The sequence below is a fragment of the Myotis lucifugus genome, unplaced genomic scaffold (assembly GCF_000147115.1).
Source record: "Myotis lucifugus unplaced genomic scaffold, Myoluc2.0 scaffold_111, whole genome shotgun sequence".
NCBI classification, from domain to species: domain Eukaryota; kingdom Metazoa; phylum Chordata; class Mammalia; order Chiroptera; family Vespertilionidae; genus Myotis; species Myotis lucifugus.
Genome location: NW_005871159.1, coordinates 2,575,109 through 2,598,969, shown reverse-complemented (window position 1 = coordinate 2,598,969; position 23,861 = coordinate 2,575,109). Strand labels below are relative to the sequence as shown.

General features: G+C 37.6%; 1 protein-coding gene across 1 annotated transcript in view; it reads left to right on the top strand.

Annotated features, from left to right (window-relative positions):
* PKHD1 (PKHD1, fibrocystin/polyductin) overlaps nucleotides 1-23,861 on the top strand; it is a 385,419-nt gene that overhangs the window by 180,465 nt on the left and 181,093 nt on the right. The window contains exons 45-47 of the mRNA XM_023757718.1: nucleotides 4,376-4,510; nucleotides 11,423-11,558; nucleotides 14,304-14,550. Of these exons, the coding sequence (XP_023613486.1) occupies nucleotides 4,376-4,510; nucleotides 11,423-11,558; nucleotides 14,304-14,550 (518 nt within the window). The remainder of the gene's footprint in view (nucleotides 1-4,375; nucleotides 4,511-11,422; nucleotides 11,559-14,303; nucleotides 14,551-23,861) is intronic.

The following is a 23,861-nucleotide window of genomic DNA, read 5'->3' as shown; positions in this document are numbered from 1 at the left end:
AAATTTTCTTCTATTTTGTTCAAAAGGGAGAAAAGTTCACATTCAGTCATTTATCTTTCATTATCACAGTGATTTCTTACAGGTAAGCTTTGCTTGTTCATTGTTATCAGCAACATACAAAATCATCCAGCGTCACTATTTGGTGCCACACTGAGAACATTACGTACACTAGGTCTCTGCCACTTAGAAATCTGGAGCCTAAGCTACTTACATAGATGAAGAAATATTTTTACAGGGCACCCAGGAAACAGAATAAAAATGTAAAATTAAGTCACAATAAAAACGTTAGATATTTACTTTATATATCCAACAAGAGGAAGATAATTTTGAATGGGGAAAACCCCAAAACATATAATTAGGGTTGTTAACCCAGGGATTGCCAATTATATTTAGTATTCTCATTTAATTTTAAAATGTTCATTGTTTTCCATAAGCACTATAAATGTAGGGGTGAGAATAGAAACATTTGTTGAGTGCCCTCTTATGCAGAGAAGCAATCATGCCTTGCAGAAGCTTAAATTCTATCTCCAGGCTCTTGAATAACCTTGTTCTAGAGGAAATAACCTAATGAAACAAAAATATTAAAGGGAAATCATTAAAATCAGTTTTCTCAAGTTCTGTAACCAGAGTGCTGAATTCATAAAAAAAAGTCTATCCTTAAAAATTAAACTCTTGTGCACTAAAAGTCCAGATAATGAGAATGCTTTTGGAACTTCACTTTTATGAGTAAAGTAAAGGAAAGTAATTAAAAGGAAAGTAATTAAAGTAACTTCCCTCAGAACAATCTGAAAAAAATAAGGTGGACTTACACTTTCTTTTTTCAAAACATACTATAAAGCAATAGTACATTTAGATAGTGTGGTATTGGCACAAAGATAGAAATATAGTTCAATAGAATAGAATTAAGTCCGGAAATAAACCATACTATGGTCAACTGATTTCTGACAAGGATGCCAAGACCAATCAATGGAGGAAATAATAATCTTTTCAACAAATGGCGCTGGAACAAATAGAGAGACACATGCAAAAGATTGAAACTGGATCTTTTCCTCATACTATTAACAAAAATTAACTCAAAATGCTTCAAAAATCTAAAAGTTAGAGCAAAAAAATTATAAAACTGATAGAAGAAAACAAAGGAGTAAATCTTTATGATTTTGGATTAAGCAACAGATCTTTGGATATGACACCAAAAGAATAAGGAACAAAAGAAAATAGATAAGTTTAACTTCATCAAAATTAAAAATGTATGTTTCAATGGATCCCATCAAGAAGTGAAAATACAGCCAATGGAATGGGAAACAATATCTGCAAGTCATATATGAAAAGGGCTTATATCTAGAATAAATAGAGAACTCATGATAAAAATATAAATAACCCATTAAAAAATGAGCAAAGACATTTCCCCAGCGATTCACAAATGGCCAATATGCATATGAAAATATGTTCAACATAATCAGTTATTAGAGATGCAAAACCACAGTGAGGTACGACCACTTCATATCCTGATGGCTAGACTGTAAGTGGTAAGTGTTGGCAAAGATTTTGAGAAATTGGAACTGTGAGAAATGCTCACTTGTCCAAATTCAAGTAACAGACTCAGAGACAGAAGTATGGCGAAAACGAGACTTACACGTTCTCAGGAGCAGGTGTCTATCCAGTTGTACAGGCACACCTGGGACAGTGAACACAGCCCATTTATTCAATCCCTCCTCTGGTTCATCATTGGCTGAGTACTATGGGGTCACCTGTTTCCTCATATGTTGCCTAAGTCTTACTGTCTCCCATTGGGCCATTCAAAAAAAAATTGGGCTGAGGCCCTTTCTAGTTGCCTCCACCATGATGCTGGCCCACGTCCACAGTTCCTTGCTCCCTACATCCTCGTCCCTCCCTACATTCTGTTTGCCCTAGGGAAATGCAGCAACCATTTCCATCAAAAGCCAGCCATGCTAGAGGTGGATCACAGAGGCCCATTTCTTACGGAACCTCCATATACTGCTGGTGAGAATTTAAAATGGTCTAGATGCTTTGGAAAACAGCCTGGCAGTTTCTCAAGTGATTATCAAAGATACCGTATGATCCATTAATTTTACTCCTAGGTATATATCAAAGAAAAATAAAAACATATATCCTCACAGAAACATATACACAGATGTTTATAGCAGTGTTATTCATAATTGCCAAAAGGTGGACAAATGGAAAATATAGTGTGGTACTTAAGACAGTGGAATAATATCAGCCATAAAATGAATCGCAATGTACTATACTGCAACATGGATGAACCTTGAAAACATTATGTAAGGAAAAGAAGCCAGTCACAAAGCCCACATACTATGTGATTCCACTCATATGAAAGACCAGAAGAGAGAAATCTATAGAGACAGAAAGAGGATTAATGGTTGCTCAGGGCTAAAGGATATTGTGTTTCTTCTTGAAGTGAAAATGTTCTGAAATTGAGTCTGGTGATAGTTGCACATATCTGTGAATGTACTAAAACCTCTTAATTGTAAACTTTTAATAGGTGAATTGTATGGTGTATGTATATTAATAAAGCTGTTAAAAAAGAAAAAAACAACAACAACCTCTTCTGTACATAGCCATGTAAACTCAAATGTTCCCTCTTCCTATCCGTGTGACCTTAGGCAAATTCCCTGTTTCTTTCTCATTCGTAAAATGGAAATAGTTATAGAACCTAAATGATAAGGTTGTTTTGTGAGTTAGATAAGTGCCTGTATATAAAGTGCCTAGAAAAGTGCCCCAGTCTTGCTGGGTGTATAATAATAGCTGTTGTTAATAAACAGTGTTGGGTGGTGATAGAGCGATGTTGATAGTAATGATGACTCTGGAAATGGTAACATTTAGAAGTGCCTTCTGCATCATAAGAAGCACATTGTTTTAAAATTTCTTAAACTTTCATTATTAGATAGTTTTCATTATTGTCAGACTGTATTCTGGTCATTAGACATAAGTGTCTTATATATAGATACTTAAACAGAATATTCCAGCAGGTAAAATTTCTACTGTGAGTAAATATAAATTTATATCTATTTGATGATCTTGATAGCTAATATTTTTGTATATTTTCTCAGTTAATCATCTTAACCTTTGGGGGAAGCATTATTATTATCCTCCTTTTGTAGATAAGAAAACTCTCTGGGTTAGGGGTAAAATATGTGCTCATGTCACACAGCTAAGAATTGCTGGATCCCAACTTAGGCAATCTGACCCTTCTGTATGTGTGTTAATAAAAATTGAGAAAAATACCCTCTCCTCATCATGTATCATAAATGCAGAGTGATTCTTTTAGAGGAGGGAGAGCGAGATGAGAACACATTATGAAAGCTGTATTTATACTATAAATAGGGACTTTTTTGCTATTGGGTGTTGATTTCCTTAGTAATCACCAGGTTCTCCAGTTAATGCCAGATGTTAGCTGTTTTTAAATATGAGTTATTTGCCAGAACTTGAGATACCTGTAATTGGGTAACAATTGTGACAAGATCATACCTATTTTACTTAAGTAAAGCTTTGTATCTTCAAAAATCTATCAGTTTATAAAAGTTATTGGTGCATTCAAAATGGGAAATGCAAGCTATTTAATTCTTGAAAATTCTAGCATAAAGCACAATACTATGATAAATCAAGGCTACCTTGGCCTTAATTAATAGTAAACTTTCACTTTAAGATTTAAAGGCAACCATGACCCTATTTAATGAATAAGGAATGATTCTGTTAGGTTAATTGTTAGTCCTGATCTCCACCCTGGTTTAAAGATGGTTGAATGAGGCCTAAGGAGAAGTTTGATGTCTTTTCCAAGATCACCTAGTTCGTTAATGTCAGTGCTAGATGAAAATGAAGGGTTCTGTACCACAAATTACTGGGATTCTTTCAACTTTATTAATCTAATTTTGTTAATACTTGATCCCAGTTTGGGCCTGCCAACATAACCTGTCATAAATATATGTTCACAGAATGTATTTTGAGTCTGTAGTCATGTTCAATTACTTATTTCACATTTACAATTTTCTGACAATATTAGTTAATATATACTACTGAAGAAAATGTTAAATACTGGGGTTCTTGGATGCTATATTTTTCTCCACTAATTTTGTGTAATTTGGAAATGGCAAGTTTATTTTAGAAATCTGAAGAATTCACATTGACCTTTTTAATGTGTCAATTATTATGAGGAGAAATGAAAAGTATAGAGGGGGTGTTACTAGAGAGGACTAGTTAGTGCTGACCTCACGGCAACTTTGGGATGTCTGTGCAGATATCGATGGGCAAAAGCATGCTTATTTATACTTAATTAATAAGTTGCAAGCAAAGCCAAGCCTGAGAACTATCCATAACATATGCTGATTTTTTTGAACAGATTTTTAGAAGTAGCAATCTTCACCTGAAAAACTTCCAAGTTTATTCATGCAGAGATTTTGGAATTGATATCTTGGAAAGTGATGCAAATACTTTAGTTACTGACAGCTTATTCCTTGGTCATTTTGCTCACCAGGTAAGTACCTAAGTGTGGTTGTTTTAGGCTTTCCATCAACAGCATCTTATGTGATGGGCTCCCTGGTGACCCAGGATATGTAATTTTAAAAGCATTCTTCAGTGAATCTTAATATTTAACTGGTAAAAGTTAGAGGAGCTTTTTATTTGTAACAGTGGTAGTATTTATAATAAAATTCAAATATATCCAAGGATTCAATGTTATAAGTTAATATAAATCATAAAAAATCATGAGTAGCTTGCAGAATTTTCATTTGGTTGCAATGTAGCATTATTATCCATACCAACTAAATAATACATCTAATAATTTTAAGTTAGTTTATTCTAACCTCACAATAATTATAGAATAGCATGATTTCATATTGTCTCTCTGCATCGTGGTTTGCCAAGTTTCTACAGCAACATTTTGTTCATAGGGTCCTTACTACTCTATTTAGGGTGCCCCCCCCAATAGGTAATATAAATTTACATTGTTTACTATAGTGTACTACCTCTTATGTGACTCCCTAATACTTCCTTAAGTGTGGTGTTAAAGAACAAAATTCAACAAAGTAAATTTGAAGATCTAATTGGCTTTATTACGCGATTCATGAACAGGGAAGTATCCTAAGTAAAGAAAGCTCTGAGTGGTTGTACAAAACACAAGGTTTTTAGAGGCAAAAGGGTGTGGCAGGGGAGTTCTCCCTCCACCTCCCTCCACTTTATTTTATTTTTCCCATCTCCATTTATCCACTTTATACCTGTCCATGAGCTCTCTCTCTCTCTCTCTCTCTCTCTTTCTCTCTCTCTCTCTCTCTTTAAAAATATATTTTTATTGATTTTTTTCAGAGAGGAAGGGAGAGGGATAGAGAGTTAGAAACATTGATCAGATCCCTCCTGCACACCTCCTACTGGGGATGTGCCCACAACCAAGGTACATGCCCTTGACCAGAATTGAACCTGGGACCTTTCAGTCCGCAGGTCAGCGCTCTATCCACTGAGCCAAACTGGTTAGGGATCTTCTCTCTTTTTCATTTGCTCAATCAACCCCACCTCCCTCCCAACACACACAGGGGAGTTCTTAGCAAAGGAAAAGAAAGGATTATTTATAAACCAGGTCATCTTTGGCGGAGGGAAGGGCAGTGGTTTTACCAAGCAGATTTTGCCTCACCAGTGATGCTCAGGAAACTTCAGACTGATTGGTTTAACAGTCCATTCCTGAGAAAGGCTGGAACTGCAGTTAGGTTAATTATTAGCTTTGGTTTGGTGACTTGGCTAAGCAAAAGTGACTCCATCTTGGCCTGTTGTCTCTCTCTCTTTCTCTCTCTTTTTGTAACTGTGGATTTCTACATGATAAACATAAAGACTGTAGATCACGTCTGTGGCACTGCAAGGCCAGGATACCACACTGTAGATGAGGCAAAGAGTTCCTCCCAGAAGAGAAGTACCTCTTCTCCTCCAGGGAAGCCCATGGTTCCCATTGGTCTCAGTAAGGCTTCAGACCTATAGTGGGTCCCCTCAGTCCTTATTTTGAAAGAGGTACATGCATATGCATTGCCATAATAATCGCAGATGGAAGGGAACTAAGGTACTTCTGAGAACCAAGGAAAGAGCATTCTCTTTAGTTTGTACCTGAATGCTTTGGCCCGTTGAAATTTAAATGATAATTATTGACTTTTGTACTTCCCTTTGAAATTACTTCATAGCTCTAGATATAAATATTAAGATTAAAAAAATCCTTTGGTTTCTACATTTTTCTTGTTTAATTCTCAAACTTAGTTAAATCTCTTTTGAACCATCCTTTCCATGAGGAAAATATCTGCCAGTTTTTCCTTTTCTCTGAAAGAATTACCACCTTAAGAAATGATTTTTTTAGACTGCATGGTTTCCAACAGAAGATGGGACTCAGATTTAGATTCTGATATACCATAGTTCAAAGGCTCTTAAATATTTCCAAAATAACCTTCGAGGAGATGCTAAAAACCAAATGTCCATCAAGCTGAGTAACTGTCCTGGTCAATTAATGTCACAACATCTTAATTGATGCTAAGTAGACATCATAATCAATGGGTGAGTGACATAAATTAAGATATAAATTTTGACAAAAGGATGGTTATCATGAGATAATAAAAATAATCATATTCCTGAGATGGGATTCACTGGGACTGCATTACAGCTGAGGGCCTCTTAGTCTTTTAACAAGTAAGTGCAGGACAAAAGCCCCTGGATGGGAAATGTCAAACACTCGGTTCTAGGGGAGATCTAGATCCTGGTTAGGCATCCAAATATTAAAACCATGTCATTTTAGAGCTAAATATTACTGAAGTGTTAATCTAATTAGAACTCTTGAATTTACAGGTGAAGAAATAGGGGCTTTAGGAAATCAAGTGAAAGCCCAAGATCCATGCCTAGTAGTGTGGAGGTGGGACCACCTGGATGGCCTCCCACTTCTGATCAAATACTTTCTCAGTTACACATGGAAAATAGCTTTGACAATGAGCATGCATTAGTACCTATTTCAATATTTCCTGATGCATTTTCCATGGAAGGCTAGCCCCAAGAGAGGGTAAGAAAAGGAAATTCTTAGGTTAATAACAGTTAGGGTATGCTGTTTATCACACCTCTCATCCCCTGAATTTCACATCATATTTTAACACATTAAAGGCTCTGTAGAGCCTAGGGTGAAAAACAAACAAGAGCCATATCTCTGAATCTTTATTTAACACAATAATGTTTAGATTTATTTGGGAACCTTTTATTGACATAAGAAACTGTGTCAGTTGTTTAAAAAAAAAGAGAGACCTGACCTCTGTGGTTGTGGAACTGGTGTTAGCCTCCAACTTCTGTGCCTGCCATTTCTTTAGGTATAAAGAATTTCTGAGAAGTTGGCCTATTATTCTTAGACACTCCACCCACATATAATTGGTGGCACACAATTATCAGTGAATCATATTCTAAAACGAACAATAGTTTCTGAAGGCCTTGTTATTATTGGAAAGAATTTTATTATTTTTTGGCCTCTAACTAGCATATCTATAATAATTAAAGCGTAATATGCTAATTAGACCAGACGTCCTTCTGGACAAAGCCCGGGCTGCTAGGGAAGCCTGGGTCCTGGGTGCCAGAGGGAAGTCAGTGCTAGCAGCCAGGAGAAGGGAGGCCTACTCTTACACGAATTTTGTGCATCGACCTCTAGTTAGTGCATATGTTGGTACTCTCACACCCGACATTATCTTTATATTGAGATGAGTAGAATAATTTCCAGTGAGGGTGGCTTTACTATACAAGAAAAAGTGATGCACTCTATCATCACTATACTGTCCATCCTAGTTTGGTTGTGCAATTTGTTTAAACTGGTTATCCTAGCATTTATCCAACTAGCACCCCCTTTCAAACTTTCAAAAATGTTCTGCTTTGGATATATATTATGCTCACCCTGCTTTTGAAAGTATCTGTAGGATGCTTGCCTTTTTGTTGTTATTGTAATTAATTTGAGCAGATGATACTACTTTTAAAAATATCTTATTCAGACAGATGCTAATGGGCTTAGTTAATGTTTCCTCCTATTTCTCTAGGGATCCCTTCCCATTTTCACTGGTGGATTTGTCTTCCTCAATTTAGACCTTTCATTTTTTTATTTCTCTAAAGTCTGTTGTAGGGGCCCTTCTCTTCTCAATATACTTGCTCTCCCTGGGAGAAATCTCATTTTCTCTAGTGATTTCAATTACCATCCGCACACTGATGTCTCCCATACATTTGCTCTCATTTTGTGCTTTCAGTTCGCAATGCTTTCTTTGTCTCCACTTTTTAAACTTGATTTGACTTGATTTGTCTTGCATTGAGTAGTGTCATATATATATATTCATTTTACAGTTATTCATTCTGTATAATTTATTCATTCTGTATAATTATGTTCATTATTGGATTTAAATTTTTAACATGCCTGCTTGTCTTAAAATCTAAATTACGTCAGCACTGTTAAACTTTACCTGAGCAATGCAAGGACTTCAAACACTTTTCTTTCTTTACCTTCACATCTAGTGTTTTACTTTTCTGTAGTATAGAAATATAATATTAATGGAGAAAGGTACAGAAATCACAAGCAAAGATCTCAATGGATTTTTAAAAAGCAAAAATCATGTGCATAGCACCCTGTCAATAATAGAACATTACCACTTCCTCTGAAGCCCCTCATGCCTCCTCTCATTTAACCCAACCCCCAGACCCCTGCCTGAAGAGGGACATTATTCAGACTTCTATAGACATAGATTGGTTTCAGATCTGTTTTTGAAGTTTATATAAATGGAATCATAGAGCAAAGTAGCTCTGTAGTGTCTGGCTTCTTTGGCACGACACTATGTCTACAAGATTCATTCATTTTTTATGTTATAATACTTTATTCTTCTAATTGCTATGCAGTTTTCTACTTTATGACTGTACCACAGTTTTGTGTTTTTTTTTAAAAAAGCTATATTGCTCTTGATAGACATTTGATTATTTGCAGTTTGGGGTCATTACAGATGAAGTGTTATGAACAATCTTCAATGTCTCTATATGTGCATGCACTTCTGTTGAATATATGCAAAGTTGTAAACTGCTGGCTCAGAGGATGTCCCTCCAGCTCTAGGGGATAATGCCAAACAGTAGTCCCAAGTGTTCACACTTGTACTAGCATGTGGGTGAGGAGTTTCACAGCTACATCCTGGTATTTCTCTTGACCAGTATCCTGGATAGTTTCTCCATGTCTCCCCATTATTGAAACGCTTGCTCCTAACTCCCACATCTTCCTCCTTTCTGATTTAATTCCTCATTTATTAGAGTGTAGCCGATAGTAACTTTTTAAAAAATATATATTTTATTAATTTTTACAGAGAGGAAGGGAGAGGGAGAACCCCTTATTAGTAGGTTGTCAGTTATAGAATACCAGGTTAAGTTCATTTTTTAATTGTTATTTTGAAGGCAATGTTTCAGTATCTTCTAGCTTCTAGTTTTGAGGTTGAATAGTTTTAAGGTCCTCTAATTCTAGGTCTTTTTAAAAAAATATGTTTTTATTGATTTTTAAATAGAGGAAAGGAGAGGGAGAGAGAGAAGAAACGTTAATGAGGGAGAAACATTGATTGGCTGCCTCCTGCATGCCCCTTACTGGGGATTGAGCTGCAACCCTGGCATGTTCCCTGACCGGGAATCAACTGGGGACCCCTTGGGTCATGGGGCGATGCTCAATCCACTGCCACACCGTCTGGGCTAATTCTAGGTCTTTTATGTGTAACCTTTTAGTTTCTTTTTTGGATGTTTTTAGGATCTTGTCTTTGTTCCTGATGTTTTGCAACTTCAATATGATGTACCTTGTGTGGCTTTTTGTCCTATCCATGGTGTTAGGCACTGGGTGAGAACTTTCAGTCTTATTTCTTTGAGAATTTTATAATTCTCTCCTCTTTATTTTCCTTTTTTGAAAACTATCATTATTTGGATATTGGACCTCCTAAATTGGCTTTCTAATCTTCTTAAGTTTCGCTGATTTCCCAACTGTATTTTTATTCTACTTTCTAGGCTATCTTGTCATTTTTTTCTTACTGAATTTGTTATTTCTGCTCTCCTGTTTTCATCCTCTTTTCCTTTCTGACTCCCACCTCCTTTTCTTTGGCTGCTTCTTCTTCTTTCATGGATATAGTCTATTTATTTCTCTGTGGTTATTAATGATGATTATTAAGTTTTCTATACTGCCTTTTTCTCTACTGTTTTTCTTTTGTTTGTTTCTATCACTCTTTCCTGTTGGAAGTCTCTGAAAATTTCTGCTAATCCTCAAATGTACAGTGGAGCACTAACAACTTGATTAGATAGAGTTTGCTGAAGAAATTTTGTGGTTAAATCCTGGAAGCAATTTTTTTAGGTTTTTAAATTTTAATTTTTATATTAACATACATTAAATATAAAATGTATATGACTTTTTTGTAGTTGTCCTTAATCCTTACCCCAGGATATTTTTCCCATGGACTTTTTAGAGAGAGTAGAAGGGAGGAGGAGAAACACAAAGAGAGAAACATCAATGTGAGAGCAACATATCGATTGGTTGCCTCTTGCACACGACCAGGGTCGGAGCCTGCAACTGAGGTACTTGCCCTTGACCAGAATTGATCCTGGGACCCTTCAGTCTGTGGGCTGACACTCTATCCACTGAGCCAAACCAGCGAGTGCCTGTCTTTTTTTTGATGTACAATGTCTGGTTTTTAACATATGTATGGACTGGTGTAACCACCTCCACCACAATCAAGATGCAGAACAATTGCATCAACCCCATAAACTCCTTCCAGCTCCATCTTTGTAGCCACGTCCTCCTCTCACATCAACCTGTGGGAATCACTCATCTATTCTCTGTCTTTTCAACAATCATATAAAAGGAACCAGATAGTGTGAAACCTTTGGCACATGCCCTCACCCCCCTTGTGTCTGTGTCTATTGGTTATGCTTACATACATGCATACAAACCTTCGGTTGATCTCTACATCCTTCCTCCACCCTCCCCTGCCTTCCCTCTGAGGTTTGACAGTCTTGAACATAATTTTCATTTCTCAAAGGTAAACACCTATGAGTTGAATTATTAGGCCGTATGATAAGGGTATGTTTAACTGGATCAGAAACTGTCAAACCTTTTGCCACAGTGACTGTGCCATTTTTGCTCCCACCAGCAATATATGAGAATTTTAGTTGTTCCTGATCCTCATTAGCATTTGGTATCGTCACAATTTTTTACTTATCATTCTCATAAAAATATAGTGTATTTTATGGTGATCCTATGTCGTGTATATGACTTGTAAGTATTTTCTCCCAGTCTGTAGCTTGTCTTTTTATTTTCTTAAGTGTTTCTATTTGTATATTACAAATTGTACTAGTTCTCTTCTTTTTCTTACCTTCTTTTCCCCCTTGTGAATCATAGGGAAGCCTGTGTATGTCAGCAGGGATCAAAACTCCCAAAAGATGGGAACTGATGGTATCTAACACAACTTTTGTTAATTTTGATCTTACTGGCTGCGTGTCCATCAGAACCTGTTCGGGCTGTTCCCGAGGACAGGGTAAGTTGATTGAACAGATAAGACAAACAGTAAATAAGACCAACACTCAAGTAAATATGATAAATAGTGGCAAAGCCTTGTGACTCATTATTTCTTTCAGTTATAAAATTGCATCAGTAGAAACTGCTGCTCAAATCCCCTAAAATAAATCCTAGAGGAGGCCAGGTATGCTCAATAGGGCTCCTGTAGCTCCCCATTTTCCCTTGATGGCATCTATCACCCTATTATTAGTGTCTCTGCTGGACTCTGAGCTTCACAAAGGCCGGGATTATGTCTCTTCTCACAGTGCTATCATTAGTACCTAGTAGCCTGTGCCTAAAAGGCTCATTGATTAAATTAATGGATAAAGATGAATGGATAGACATATGAATATAAACTAACATACATGCAATCTTTACTGAAGGAGCCAGAACTTAGTACTTTATGTTTTCAGCAGCCCAGGGTTTATTGTATGCACAAAGAGAAGCATAGGAATTTTTGTTCAATTGTTAACCACATCTCAGAGGTGGTGAGAAATACCTTGGAGGACTCATGGGCTAAGGTGAAAAGGAGTGGGGAGCAATCTAGTTGATTTGATCTTTGTAAACAGCCAAACCAAGTAATTCAAGTAAATATGCTCTTGTGGTTTGAATCACCAATTTAGATAATTGTTTGTTTTTTTAATTAAATGAATAATCAGCAAGTCTCCACTTTACTTTTTTTTTTCCTTCTGAATAAGCAGAGCCAAAGACTGTTTTTATTTGGGTGGCATCTGACTTAAATTTGTAAATAATAGGAATAAAAATAACTTAGGACATTCACTTCAAATCACAACTCTTCAGTTCTTTAAAGCATCATTGTTTCGTATCATTTATAAGACACTGAAAAAAGCACTCTGTTCCTTATCAGCTCTAATTCCTTCTCACTGCATAATCTTGCTAAGTCATACTGTTTGTTTAAAAACTGTCTATTCCAGGTTTGTTTAAGGAACTGGGGCGTACAGAGATGAAAAACACATAGCTCTTCTCTTCCAGGAACTCTTGTTCTAGGCCCAAAAGTAAATGTTTAATCTAGTCTCTGTACTAGAGTGTGATGAGTACAATCCTAGAAAACTGGACAAGGTCAGTGAAAAGAGCAAGGAAGGTCAGGTGAGATTTCATAGAAGTGACTCTTTTTATTTTTAAAAAATATTTTTTAAAAATTGATTTTAGAGAGGAAGTGAGAGGGAGAGAGAGAAACATCTATTGGATGCCTTCTGCACGCCCCCTACCAGGGATCAAGCCAGTAACCTGTGCTTGTGCCCTGGCTGGGAATTGAATCAATGGCATTTTGAGGCATGGGATAATGCTCAGCCAACTGAGCCACACCGGCCAGGGCCATAGAGATGACTCTTAAGCAGGGTTTTGAAAGGTGAATGGATATTTGCAAGAGAGACTGTGCCGAGAAGAGTTTCTAAGTATTAAGAATAGCATATGCAAAAAATTAAAATCCCAATAGGACTGAATTGTAGTTTCAGGTGGTTGTGGTATGAGATGAACTTTAGAAGTTGCCAGAGGTTAATCACGGAGTCTTGAATGCAGGACTTAATTCACTGCATGGACTCCACTGGGATGCCGAGTGAAAGCATCAGGGCTTCTATTTCTCTGTATCTTATTCTTTTTTATTTTCCTTTTTGTCTATTTCACAATATACATAATGAAGACGTATAGTCACATATGTACAGAGAGATATGTGCTTAATGTAAAGATTTCAATGACAGGGCTGTGTGATTTAGAAGACCACTGCCATAGTTCCTTCCTGGGCAACCAGACTAGTGGCAGTTCTGACAAATCACATGGAGGTGGTATGACAGACAGACTGCTGAGAAGTATAGCTCTAGAGCAGCGGTTCTCAACCTGTGGGTCGCGACCCCTTTGGGGGTCGAACGACCCTTTCACAGGGGTCACCTAAGACCATCAGAAAACACATATATAATTACATATTTTTTTGTGATTAATCACTATGCTTTAATTATGTTCAATTTGTAACAATGAAATTGGGGGTCACCACAACATGAGGAACTGTAGTAAAGGGTCGTGGCATTAGGAAGGTTGAGAACCACTGGTAGAGCTAATACTTAAAAAGTGTGTTACTATTACTCTTTGTCCACATGATTGAAAGTTGCTTTTGAGGGTAAATCTTTCAAGTATAAACCTCAGAAGAGGTGGGGTTAAACTCACCACAGAAGAACTGGAGCAGACAGATGGAAAAACTAAACCAAGACACCTTTAGTCATTAGTAATTAGTAAGTTAGTGTTCCGTGTCTCTATTTCCCACTAGAACGGTTTCTCACCCTTGGCACTATTAGTATTTTGGGCTGGATAGTTTTTTGTTGTGGGACTATCTTGTGCATTGAGGAAGTTAATCAGCATCCCTCCCTCTACCCACCAGATGTCAATATCACTGCCATCTATGTAATTGTGACAGCCCCAAATGATTCCAAATAGGGCCAGATGTCCCCTGGAGGGCAAAATGACCCCTGGTTGAGAATCACTGCCCTAAAATACAGACTATATGAAGGCAGTATCATATTGCTCTTGTTTTCCACTGTGTCTCCAGTACATATCACAGAGCCTGACATACACTAAGCACTCATGATTTTTTTTCTTAAACAAAACTGTATAAATACGCAATTTAAAGTACTGAATATATCCCAGCAAATTCAGCTGCCATTTGTTATAATAACCTTTTGTGCCTTATGTAACACTCTTATCTTCCATTTTATAGGTGGATTTACTGTGAAGACCAACCAGTTAAAGTTTACAAACTCTCCCAACGTAGTAGCATTTCCATTTCCTCATGCAGCAATTTTGGAAGACGTGGATGGGTCTCTGTCTGGGAAAAATGGAAGTCACATTCTTGCTTCCATGGAAACCCTCTCAGATTCTTGTTCGGTCAGTGCCAGATTCAGTCAGATTGTCCCTGGCAGTGTCTGTGGGGAAGATGTTTTCTTTCATCGTATGTCTATTGGATTGTAAGTTGAATTAACTTTACTTTTCAGTTTAGTAATGAGCATGCATGTATCATTCAGGCTGTTAAGGTTTATACACTTGATCTTAGCCAAAAGGCCGAGAAGTGATGTTGAGGTTTATAAAAGGGAAATTGTTTCCTAGGTTCTATTTTAAGTATTTAGTTCTACATAAGTGATGGTGAATAATTTTGACAGCTGTCAAATCATACATTTATGATTATGGTAGTTTTAGACTGATTCAAATGGCAGCTAACTTTCAATATCACTGGACCAGAACTCATAGTCCATGACCTCTTATTGACATTTTAAGCTAATAGCTTCCTCTTGAAAAGATTTGCAACCAACAGAAAATTTGACATGTATTTAAATTAATATATTTTTATTGATTTCAAAGAGGAAAGGAGAGGGAGAAAAAGATAGAAACAACAATGATGAGAGAGAAACATCCATTGGTTGCCTCCTGTACGTCACCTATGACCCACAACCCACAACCTGGGCATGTGCCCTGACTGGGAATTGAACCGTGACCTCCTGGTTCATGGGTCGATACTCAACTACTGAGCCACACTGTCTGGGTGAAATGTATTGAAATTAAAAGTATTATTAAAGCCCTAGCCAGCTTGGCTCAGTGGATAGAGCATCAGCCTGCAGACTGAAGGGTCCCAGGTTCGATTCTGGTCAAGGGAACATGCCTGGGTTGTGGGCTTGATCCCCAGTAGGGGGCGTGCAGGAGACAGCCGATCAGTGATTCTCTCTCATCATTGATGTTTCTCTCTCTCCTTCTCCCTTCCTCTCTGAAATCAGTAAAGAAATATATATATATTTTTAAAAAGTATTATTAAAAATTCCAATAATGTCCATTCTCATTTACACATGTTTACTCTTCCCAAGCTCTTTTTAAGTGTTCCATATGCTCCCGGGAAGCAATAGCTGATGCCTTCCTATTACTTGCAAAGTTGCTTCACTCCAGTTCATTTTCCTTGTTAATTTCATGAACTATTGGGTTCGTACAATACATTTCCTATTAATATTGGAGCAAGGACCCTTTGGTTATGCTAGTGAAACTACCATTAAGTCAGCAGCTGGGATCTTTATAATGCATAATAGGATTGCTTCTGCCCTCTTTAATTTCTAGGTAATGATTGTTGAGTGTCTGGGGTTCTATCTTTTACCTGTTTCAAACATTGTATATATTTAGCCACACTTCTTTCCTTCCTTCCTTTTAAGTGTTTTTACTGCAGGAATACTAACTAAGTCAAGTGGTTCAGCTAGAGCATGTTGGCATCTGTTTTAAGCCAGTAAAGTCCAGAGAGTGAGTCACTGTGGTCAGTATTGCACAGTCTGCATTTTGAATGCCTATGGAATCAGTATTTTGACATTCTGTTTTAAAAGCCTTAGTAAAACACTGCTAGCATCAACTAGTTTGAAATTATTTTTCTACTTTTGCTGTCCAGACTGTGTATTATTCTATGTAATGTTAATGGGTCCAATTCCAATGAGTAAAATAGCAGTGTGGAGGGACATATTTTAATTTTTAATCATTTTGATTGTGCAGAGCATGACTTTTTAAAAATTCTCACAGATGCATCCTGGTTTTTATTGTTATTTTAGTGATTTTTACCAAAGGTGTCTTAATGAGTGTTTTCATATTTATAAGTTACTGATTTTTTTTATTGTCTAGTTTTACAGATGTCTCCTTTTCCCCCAATTGAAACACCCTCCCCCCGATTTATTTCTTAGATGTATTTTTTTCAAATGAGGAAAATTAAAATGGATTCATATAATTAAAAAGAACATTATGTGCTTCTATGACACTTACTTGTCTGTGTTCTTTATACTCCTTTTTTATGCCTTATTTTGAAACCTATTGGGACACTGTCTCTTACAGAGGCACTTAGCGCTGGTGTTAGAAGGCTCTACAGAAATAATCTTACTGAGCATCAGTTCTTGGAGAGCTTTAGGACAGGACACTCAGGTGCTTACCTTAGCAGCACTTAGGGACTGACAAGATCAAAAAAATAATAATCCTGAAACACTATTCCAAGCTGATTCAAAAGGCTTTTACTAGGGTGAAAAACTTGTCTTGGTTTGTCTGGAATTTTCTTGGTTTTAAAATAGAAAGTCTCATGTTCTAGAAACTCTTCAGTCTTGAGAAAACCAGGATGGTTGGTCACTCTACCCTCTATGATTATATTACAAATTTTCAGGTTGATCCACAGGTCTATGGACAAATGCCCAACTATCCCGAGTTAGTGCCAGGGAAGTCTCACTTATGTCTCTTGGCTCTGGAGTCCCCCCCTCTAGGATAAGGTGATTGCATTAGATGGTCTCTAGGGCTTGTCAAAGTGCACCAGCCTCCGGGGGTTCTGTCAGAAGACGGAATCAAAGACTCCGCCCCACACATCCTGAGTCAGGACCCTCAGGTGATTTATATTCAAGTTTGAGAAGCACTGCCCTCAGGTCCTTCTAACCTTACCCTTCTATGACTCTATCCCTCGCATTTGTGCTGAGTGACTTGATCTTTGTCCCAGAGCATTATAACCTCATTAGGAATATGTCAGAGCTAATGAGCAATTTGAATTCAGCGTGGATACAAACTTTGCTGCATTTCAGGGAGACAGGATTAATTTGTTGTGCTACTTGCCCTGGAGCAAGCACCCTAAGAGTTGATTTACAAAGCTCTCACAGTCATGATCTTTTGGGGTTGCATGCTGATGGAGATCTGATATGGCACAAGCACCCTGCTGTCTTCACTTTCCACTCTTACCCCCTCCCTCACCATGAGGTCCCAGAGTGTGGCCTTGCATAGCTGTGTAAACAAGGCACCACATTTTCCTTTTGCGAACAACCAAATGATTGGAGTGGAATTTCTTCCTTGGAAGTCCCCCCTTCTATGATCCCATTTCACTATTAGTTTTTTTGTTTGGCATTGGTAACCTTCTGTCCCTGCCCCTCGCTACCTTTTTTAAGTCAGATGGGTACCCACATTTGTGGGGCAGCCTGTTTTATAGCTTCCTTGGACTCCACCCTAGCAGTTGGGTTGACAGGCATGTAAATATTTCATCTGTATAGAATTGTCAACCTCTAGAGGGCAGAGTTTAGTTTTATGCTTTGTTAAAATGCCAACAAACTTGACATGCATGAGAGCTGCTTACATTGTTCTCTCCCTCACTCACCAGTTCTAAAACAGGCGTTCTGTAGGAGCCACAGGTGTTCAGGATCCTGTTCTTTTCCCAGCTTCTCTTTCTTCCAATCTGATCTGCCCAGCTCACCCTTCCTGAAAAGACAGGGATGGAGTTAGCCCTACCAATGTAAGGCAGAACTTCATTTCGGAAAACTACATCAGTGACTCATTTTCTCCAGAGGTTCCATAATGATGACATGCCTAACATAGTGCTTGGATTTATCCATCCCCAAATTTAGATAAATGTTTTCTTTTGCACAGGGATAATTACATGGAACGAATATACTACCCCCAATAATATTTTTTTCCTATATGTCAGTTGGAGCTGTTCTTTTAAAAATTTTTTATTTTATTTTAAATCTTTACTGAAAGTGTTATATATGTCCCCCCTTTTCCCCATTGATCTCTTCTAACCCCCCCTGCCCCCCACCCTAGCCTCAGGCCTTCACCACCCCATTGTCTGTGTCCATGAGCTATGCATTTTTGTGTGCTCCTTCCAGATCTCCTTTATAAGCTCCTCTCCTCTAAGTGCTGGTGTTTCTTAGGATTCTGTGAGGAGCTTTCCTTTCTCTCAAGTCATCCTCTTCCCGGGTGATCTTGGTTATTTCACCACTTCACTTAACATTCACTGATGCTTCCAGGTTTTCTTCATTTAGTTTCTACTGAGCTCCAGACCCACTAATCCAACTGCCCTTAGGATTGGCACTGTCCAATATTATAGCCACATATGGCTCATTCAAAATTAAGATGTGACGTAATTCTAAATTATACACCACATTTTTAAGATTCGCTATGAAAAAAGAATGTAAAAGATCTCAATAATTTGGTTATATTGATTATGTTGAAATGATAATATTTTGTATACACTGGGCTAAATATATTATAATAATTTCACCTTTTTTCTTTTTAATATAGCTACTATAAAATTTAAGATTATGTCTTTGGCTTGCATTAATGGTTTGCATTATATTTCTATTGAACAGCAGTGCTTTAAATATTTTTACTGGAGTGTTTAATAGGCATCTAAAACCTGACTTGCCAAAACTCAGTTTTACAGTCTTTATCCACAGACCTGTTTCCCTCTGGGGATTCTGAGAAATGCTTATTTCACACGTAAATCATCTACCAAGTACAGTCCATTTTCCCTCTCCCAAAAATCCCTCTTGAGTCTTTCTACTTCTGTCCTTCCCAACTCCCTCCCCTAGTCCAGGCCACCATACCTCTTACCTGTATAATCACAACAGCTTCTTAGCTTGCCATCTTTCTATGCTCCCATCCTTGAACTTTATCATTGCAGATCTGGTCCTGCTCTTCATTCATTCCCTTGTTTGAAACTTTTAAAGTTTTCCCAGTGCCTTTAAAAGAAAGTTCAACATTTTAAGTATCTTATGAGCCCTTTATGACCTGTTTCCTGTTTATAATTCTAGCATCGTCTCTCAACACACTGCCCTCCTTCCTTGCATTTTGTCTCAGCCTCCCTCACCTTCGTTGTACTTTTCAATTCATAATGTTCAACTTCCATTGAACTCAGCAGGAAAGTCATTTTCTCTGGTAAACTTCTCTGAGTTTTCTGTACAGGTTTCGATAGCCTTGCTGTGTGCTGGCTCCATATACTTGCACTAACCAATATTCATAGACCCTACATAGCTTTAAAAATTTCCCATCTCTTCTTGTAGATGGTATGCCGTGTAAGAATAGGGTTTCTATTGTGTGTGTGTGTGTGTGTGTGTTTGTATTATAGTACCTATTACCATTTTGAAACATAATTAGTATTGAACAAAAAAATATAAGTAAAAAAATTGTAGACTTCCCCAAGCCTTCTTCCTCTAGTGCCCTTATGCCCATTTCTCTCTTAGGACATATTTATAATGAGCCCATGGCACTCAGCTTTTCTTCAGAAGACCCAGGATTAAAGTGCTATCTCCAGTCTTTATTTCTAAAATTCATAGGAACATCTAATACTTAAGATTGTCATTTCATAATGTCTCTGGGTGTTTGCTTTCCTGTGACTATCAGCTGACCAGATGATTTATTTAGCAACTGATTCTTCCTCTACTTTGCTCCTACCCCACCCCTGTTGAATCAGCAGTTAATCTACATTAGCAATTATTTTCTTGCCCTGGAAGTATTGATGCATAGACTTGTGATGGAGAGAATAAGTCAACCCTCAAAATTACCATCTGGGAATTACTACTACTACTACTACTATTATTATTATTATTGCTTTATAGTACTCACTAGCTCCTTCAATTGTCATAGACTTATTAAAATGACAGTAAATCAGTTTTTTCAGTTATTCACTATATTGAGTGTGGGGGTAATTAGAGGAGTTTAAAAGATGTTGTAGGTTGGCGAGCCAGTCTTTTTGAGTTTTTATAGGATGTTCATAAAATAAAGTCAAGACATATGCATATATTTGATATAAATTTTTAAATATGAAGAATAGAGAAGTAATTAAGAATCATTTGTAGGTACAAGATATAGCTCCCCCTCCCCCAACTTCATAGGTATAGTCTTTTGGCAAGTTACTCCACCTCTTTTTGCTTCAGTTCTCACATCAGTAAAATGGGCATAATGGTATTATTTATCTCACATGGTTGGTGCCTGACATGTAGTAAGTGCTCAGTATATGTTGTCTTTAAGAAGTCTCTATTTTATTTTGGTGATTTACAAAGCAACATATAAACATGCTACTAGCTAAATAAAATACTAGAGATTATTATGTTTCTGAGAAACAAATGTCTGGCAAAGAAATTAGGTTTACTCAACTGTAACTTAATCCAATTCTTGAAAAACAGGGAATACTTTTGTATAGTTCCATGATGTTATACTACGCCAGGTAAACCTCCCAGGTAGTCATAGAATCTGGAATAATTCAGGACATAGTCTTTGATTCATTGTTACCCAAAGCTTTCTGTTTCTTCTTCCCTGCTTCTCTTGGAAAAGAAAAGGTTAATGTTCATGTTGATCACCTTGACTCTTAGATCTTGCTTAATATCCTCTCCTGTAGTGCTTGCATTCGGTTTTTACCTATAGAACTGCTCTTAATGTGTCAGTGTTCAAAGTATGAGGCACCCCCTGCCTCTGTGATGCAAAAGTAAAGAAGAGTTCAAATGGAAATGTTGGCCTACCTTTTCCTTTAATAATCGCCTAACTCTACTTCCTAGGGATAAATAGGCACAGCATCACTGATGGCATCCGTTCATTCCTCAAAAGCAAAAACCAAACAAAGAAAAACCTATGTGAGACAGAAAAATTCCAAGAAGCGTCATCCTCTCTTGGCAGCAGAAGTTACAGAAGTAAAATAGACAAATCTCTAAAAATCATAATGAACCCCCAAACTGAGGAATATCCTCAAATTATGTCACTGAACTTGGCTTTGGAAAGAGAGGCTGACAATGAGCTTGTGAGCTGGTGTCAGTCAGCTCCTCCATAGCACCAGATGTGTGTAGAGCAGTGGTTCTCAACCTTCTGGCCCTATAAATACAGTTCCTCATGTTGTGACCCAACCATAAAGTTATTTTTGTTGCTACTTCATAATTGTAATGTTGCTACTGTTATGAATCATAATGGAAATATCTGATATGCAGGATGGTCTTAGGCGACCCCTGTGAAAGGGTCATTCGACCGCCAAAGGGGTCGCGACCCACAGGTTGAGAACCGCTGGTGTAGAGAGTGCTTGTGCATGTGTGTGTGTGTGTGTGTGCATGTGTGTGTGTGTGTGTGTGTGTATGTGTATGGGAGGACAAGGTTCTTAGTCTAACTCCCTGCCTGATGCATAACATTATTTTTCAATATCCCTTACAGGTAGTTGTCTACCTTCTGGGTGTGTAGTTTTAATAGTGGTCTTCTCATATTCTGAAGAAACCATTCCAACTAGATTCAATAGTTCAAGAGAAGAGATGCAATGGTATAGGAAGGATCATGGTAGGTAGGATGATAGACATCTGTTGCTTCTCTTCATGGATTAAGATAGAATAAGCAAGAAGTATTGTCCTAAGTGTGTTGCAAAACTGTAGGGACTATGTTTGAGGAGGTGGTAGGTGGATTCTGGCCTTGGGCTTGTCTAGAATAAACTATTTTCTCTTTAACCAACTCTGAAAAATAACCTGCGGAATTATCCATCTGCAAAGTCATGGAGGAGTGATCTTAGGTTTGCCTGTCAGAAACACAAGGATTATTAAATCATACGGCTTTTGCCTCTCTGCCTCCCAGTCCTGTATTTTTTTTTAATGTGAATTTAAGGATTATTAAAAGGTTAGGAGAAAGACTGAATGTTGTGGCTTCTTTCCTCTTTTTAGATTTATTTTCAGAAGGAGATATATTTAAGTGTACCTCAATCAAAAAGTGTATATAAAAAAAAGCTAACTGACACATATAAAATATCACCGGATGGTGGCAGGTCTGCAGGTAGGATGCTGGTTTTCTGACAAGGACTTGTTATGAGCCCAGTGTATTTTTAAAGGGCATTCAACCCAGACTGTGTTATAACAATCTGTTGGCTGTGCTCCAAATTTCAATTTTGTTTTCTTCGGGAAGTAAAAGATGAAAGCATCAGCAGCAAGCCCTCACATCCAGAATATGCTAGCAGCACCATTTAAGGCTAGTTATTATGATGTGTCTGGCTTAGGAGATGTGTAATTACAAAGTATTTATTTCACAATTGTTCCAAATTTGAGAGCATTTAGAGCTCAGTGCAGTGTTTGTCTTAATACACAGAGATATGGACCCTCAGGAAAAGTAAGCTAACGGTAAACACAAACCAGAGTGTTAATATTTGTCCTCGTTGGTATTGTTGATTGCCTAACAAATCCTTTGTGGGCAGCAGACATCCAAGAGTTCCACACAGTATATGGGCACTAAAGTACATAACTGTTTATGCAACTAGTATTGTAAATTGGTACATAGGCTGGAAGTTTTATCAAGTGCGCAGACAGTGCTATATTTCTAAAGGAAACTATTGCTTAATTAAAAACCAGCTTGGGCATTTAAAAAAAGAACAAAAATTAAGGCACCTCATTGAACAGGGAGGATAAAAGGAAAGGTTTGTAGTTCTTTTGTCTTTTTGATTGTACACAGGAGCCGTTGCTGATGCAGAGGGAAGGGTTAACATTTAAAATGGACTGGTTGCCTCCTGATTTCTTGCACATAAAACCATGAGAAGTTCAGGGAGAGACTTCTTCCCCTAGTAATGAAGCTCTCTGCTGCTAATGGCCCATGCAGACTCCCTTGGCTCCTCCAAATTAGAAATACTTTTGTGCTCCTTTGCTTCATTAACAGTAAAGAGAGGGAGATTGGTGGCTATTTAGGGCATGGGGAAATTGGTGGCTATTTAGGGCAAGCGAAAATTGTAGCAATTGTGGTTGGTAAATTCTCTTCATGGTGTTCTTCGACTCTTGATGTTCCTTGGGTGATTTTCAGAAGAGCCCACCACTGTCTCTGCTAGCATTTTTCCTAGAAGGATGGGAGTTATTTGAATTTTTGGTCCTGGGTGATGGTCAACACAAGGCATCTTGCCTACTGAGAGATGATGGGTCTTTTACATTTTGATTTGTTTTTCAGAATGTATCCTATGATTCTTTCCACTTCTAGCTGTGATAAGGGTATATTGGATAACCTTTACCTCCTCTACCTGTATTGCATTACAGAAAGCTGGTGCTGCATGTGAGTGCCTGTGAAATTGCATCCTGAATGAACCTTGCTAGAGAGATGGTGTGGCTTGATAGGATTAGGGCAATGCATGAAGAAGCAAGAGGAAAGGATACTTTAGAACCACAATGTGCTATGGTGGGTCTCTGATTGATCAAGGGGTTAGCATCAGATTATTAGATGCTCTTTGGAAGGAAATGGCATCACAAGAAAGGTACAAAAGTCCTAAAGACAAATAGAAATGAATTAGAGTTAGGATTCAGTTGCTTATTTGAAGAGAGGGGTCAGTTTTATAAGGGCCTTCTGAACCTGGAGAGTAAGGTCTGAAAAATGGCTTCTTCAATAATCGAAGTTACAATTTATAGAAACTAAACCAGGAGAAATTACATCCTGAAAATTGATGCTGATGGAAATTGAGAAGTAACTAAGTCTAGTTGAAGTGACCAGGAGGATTTTTGGGGCCACATTGTTGGAATTAAGA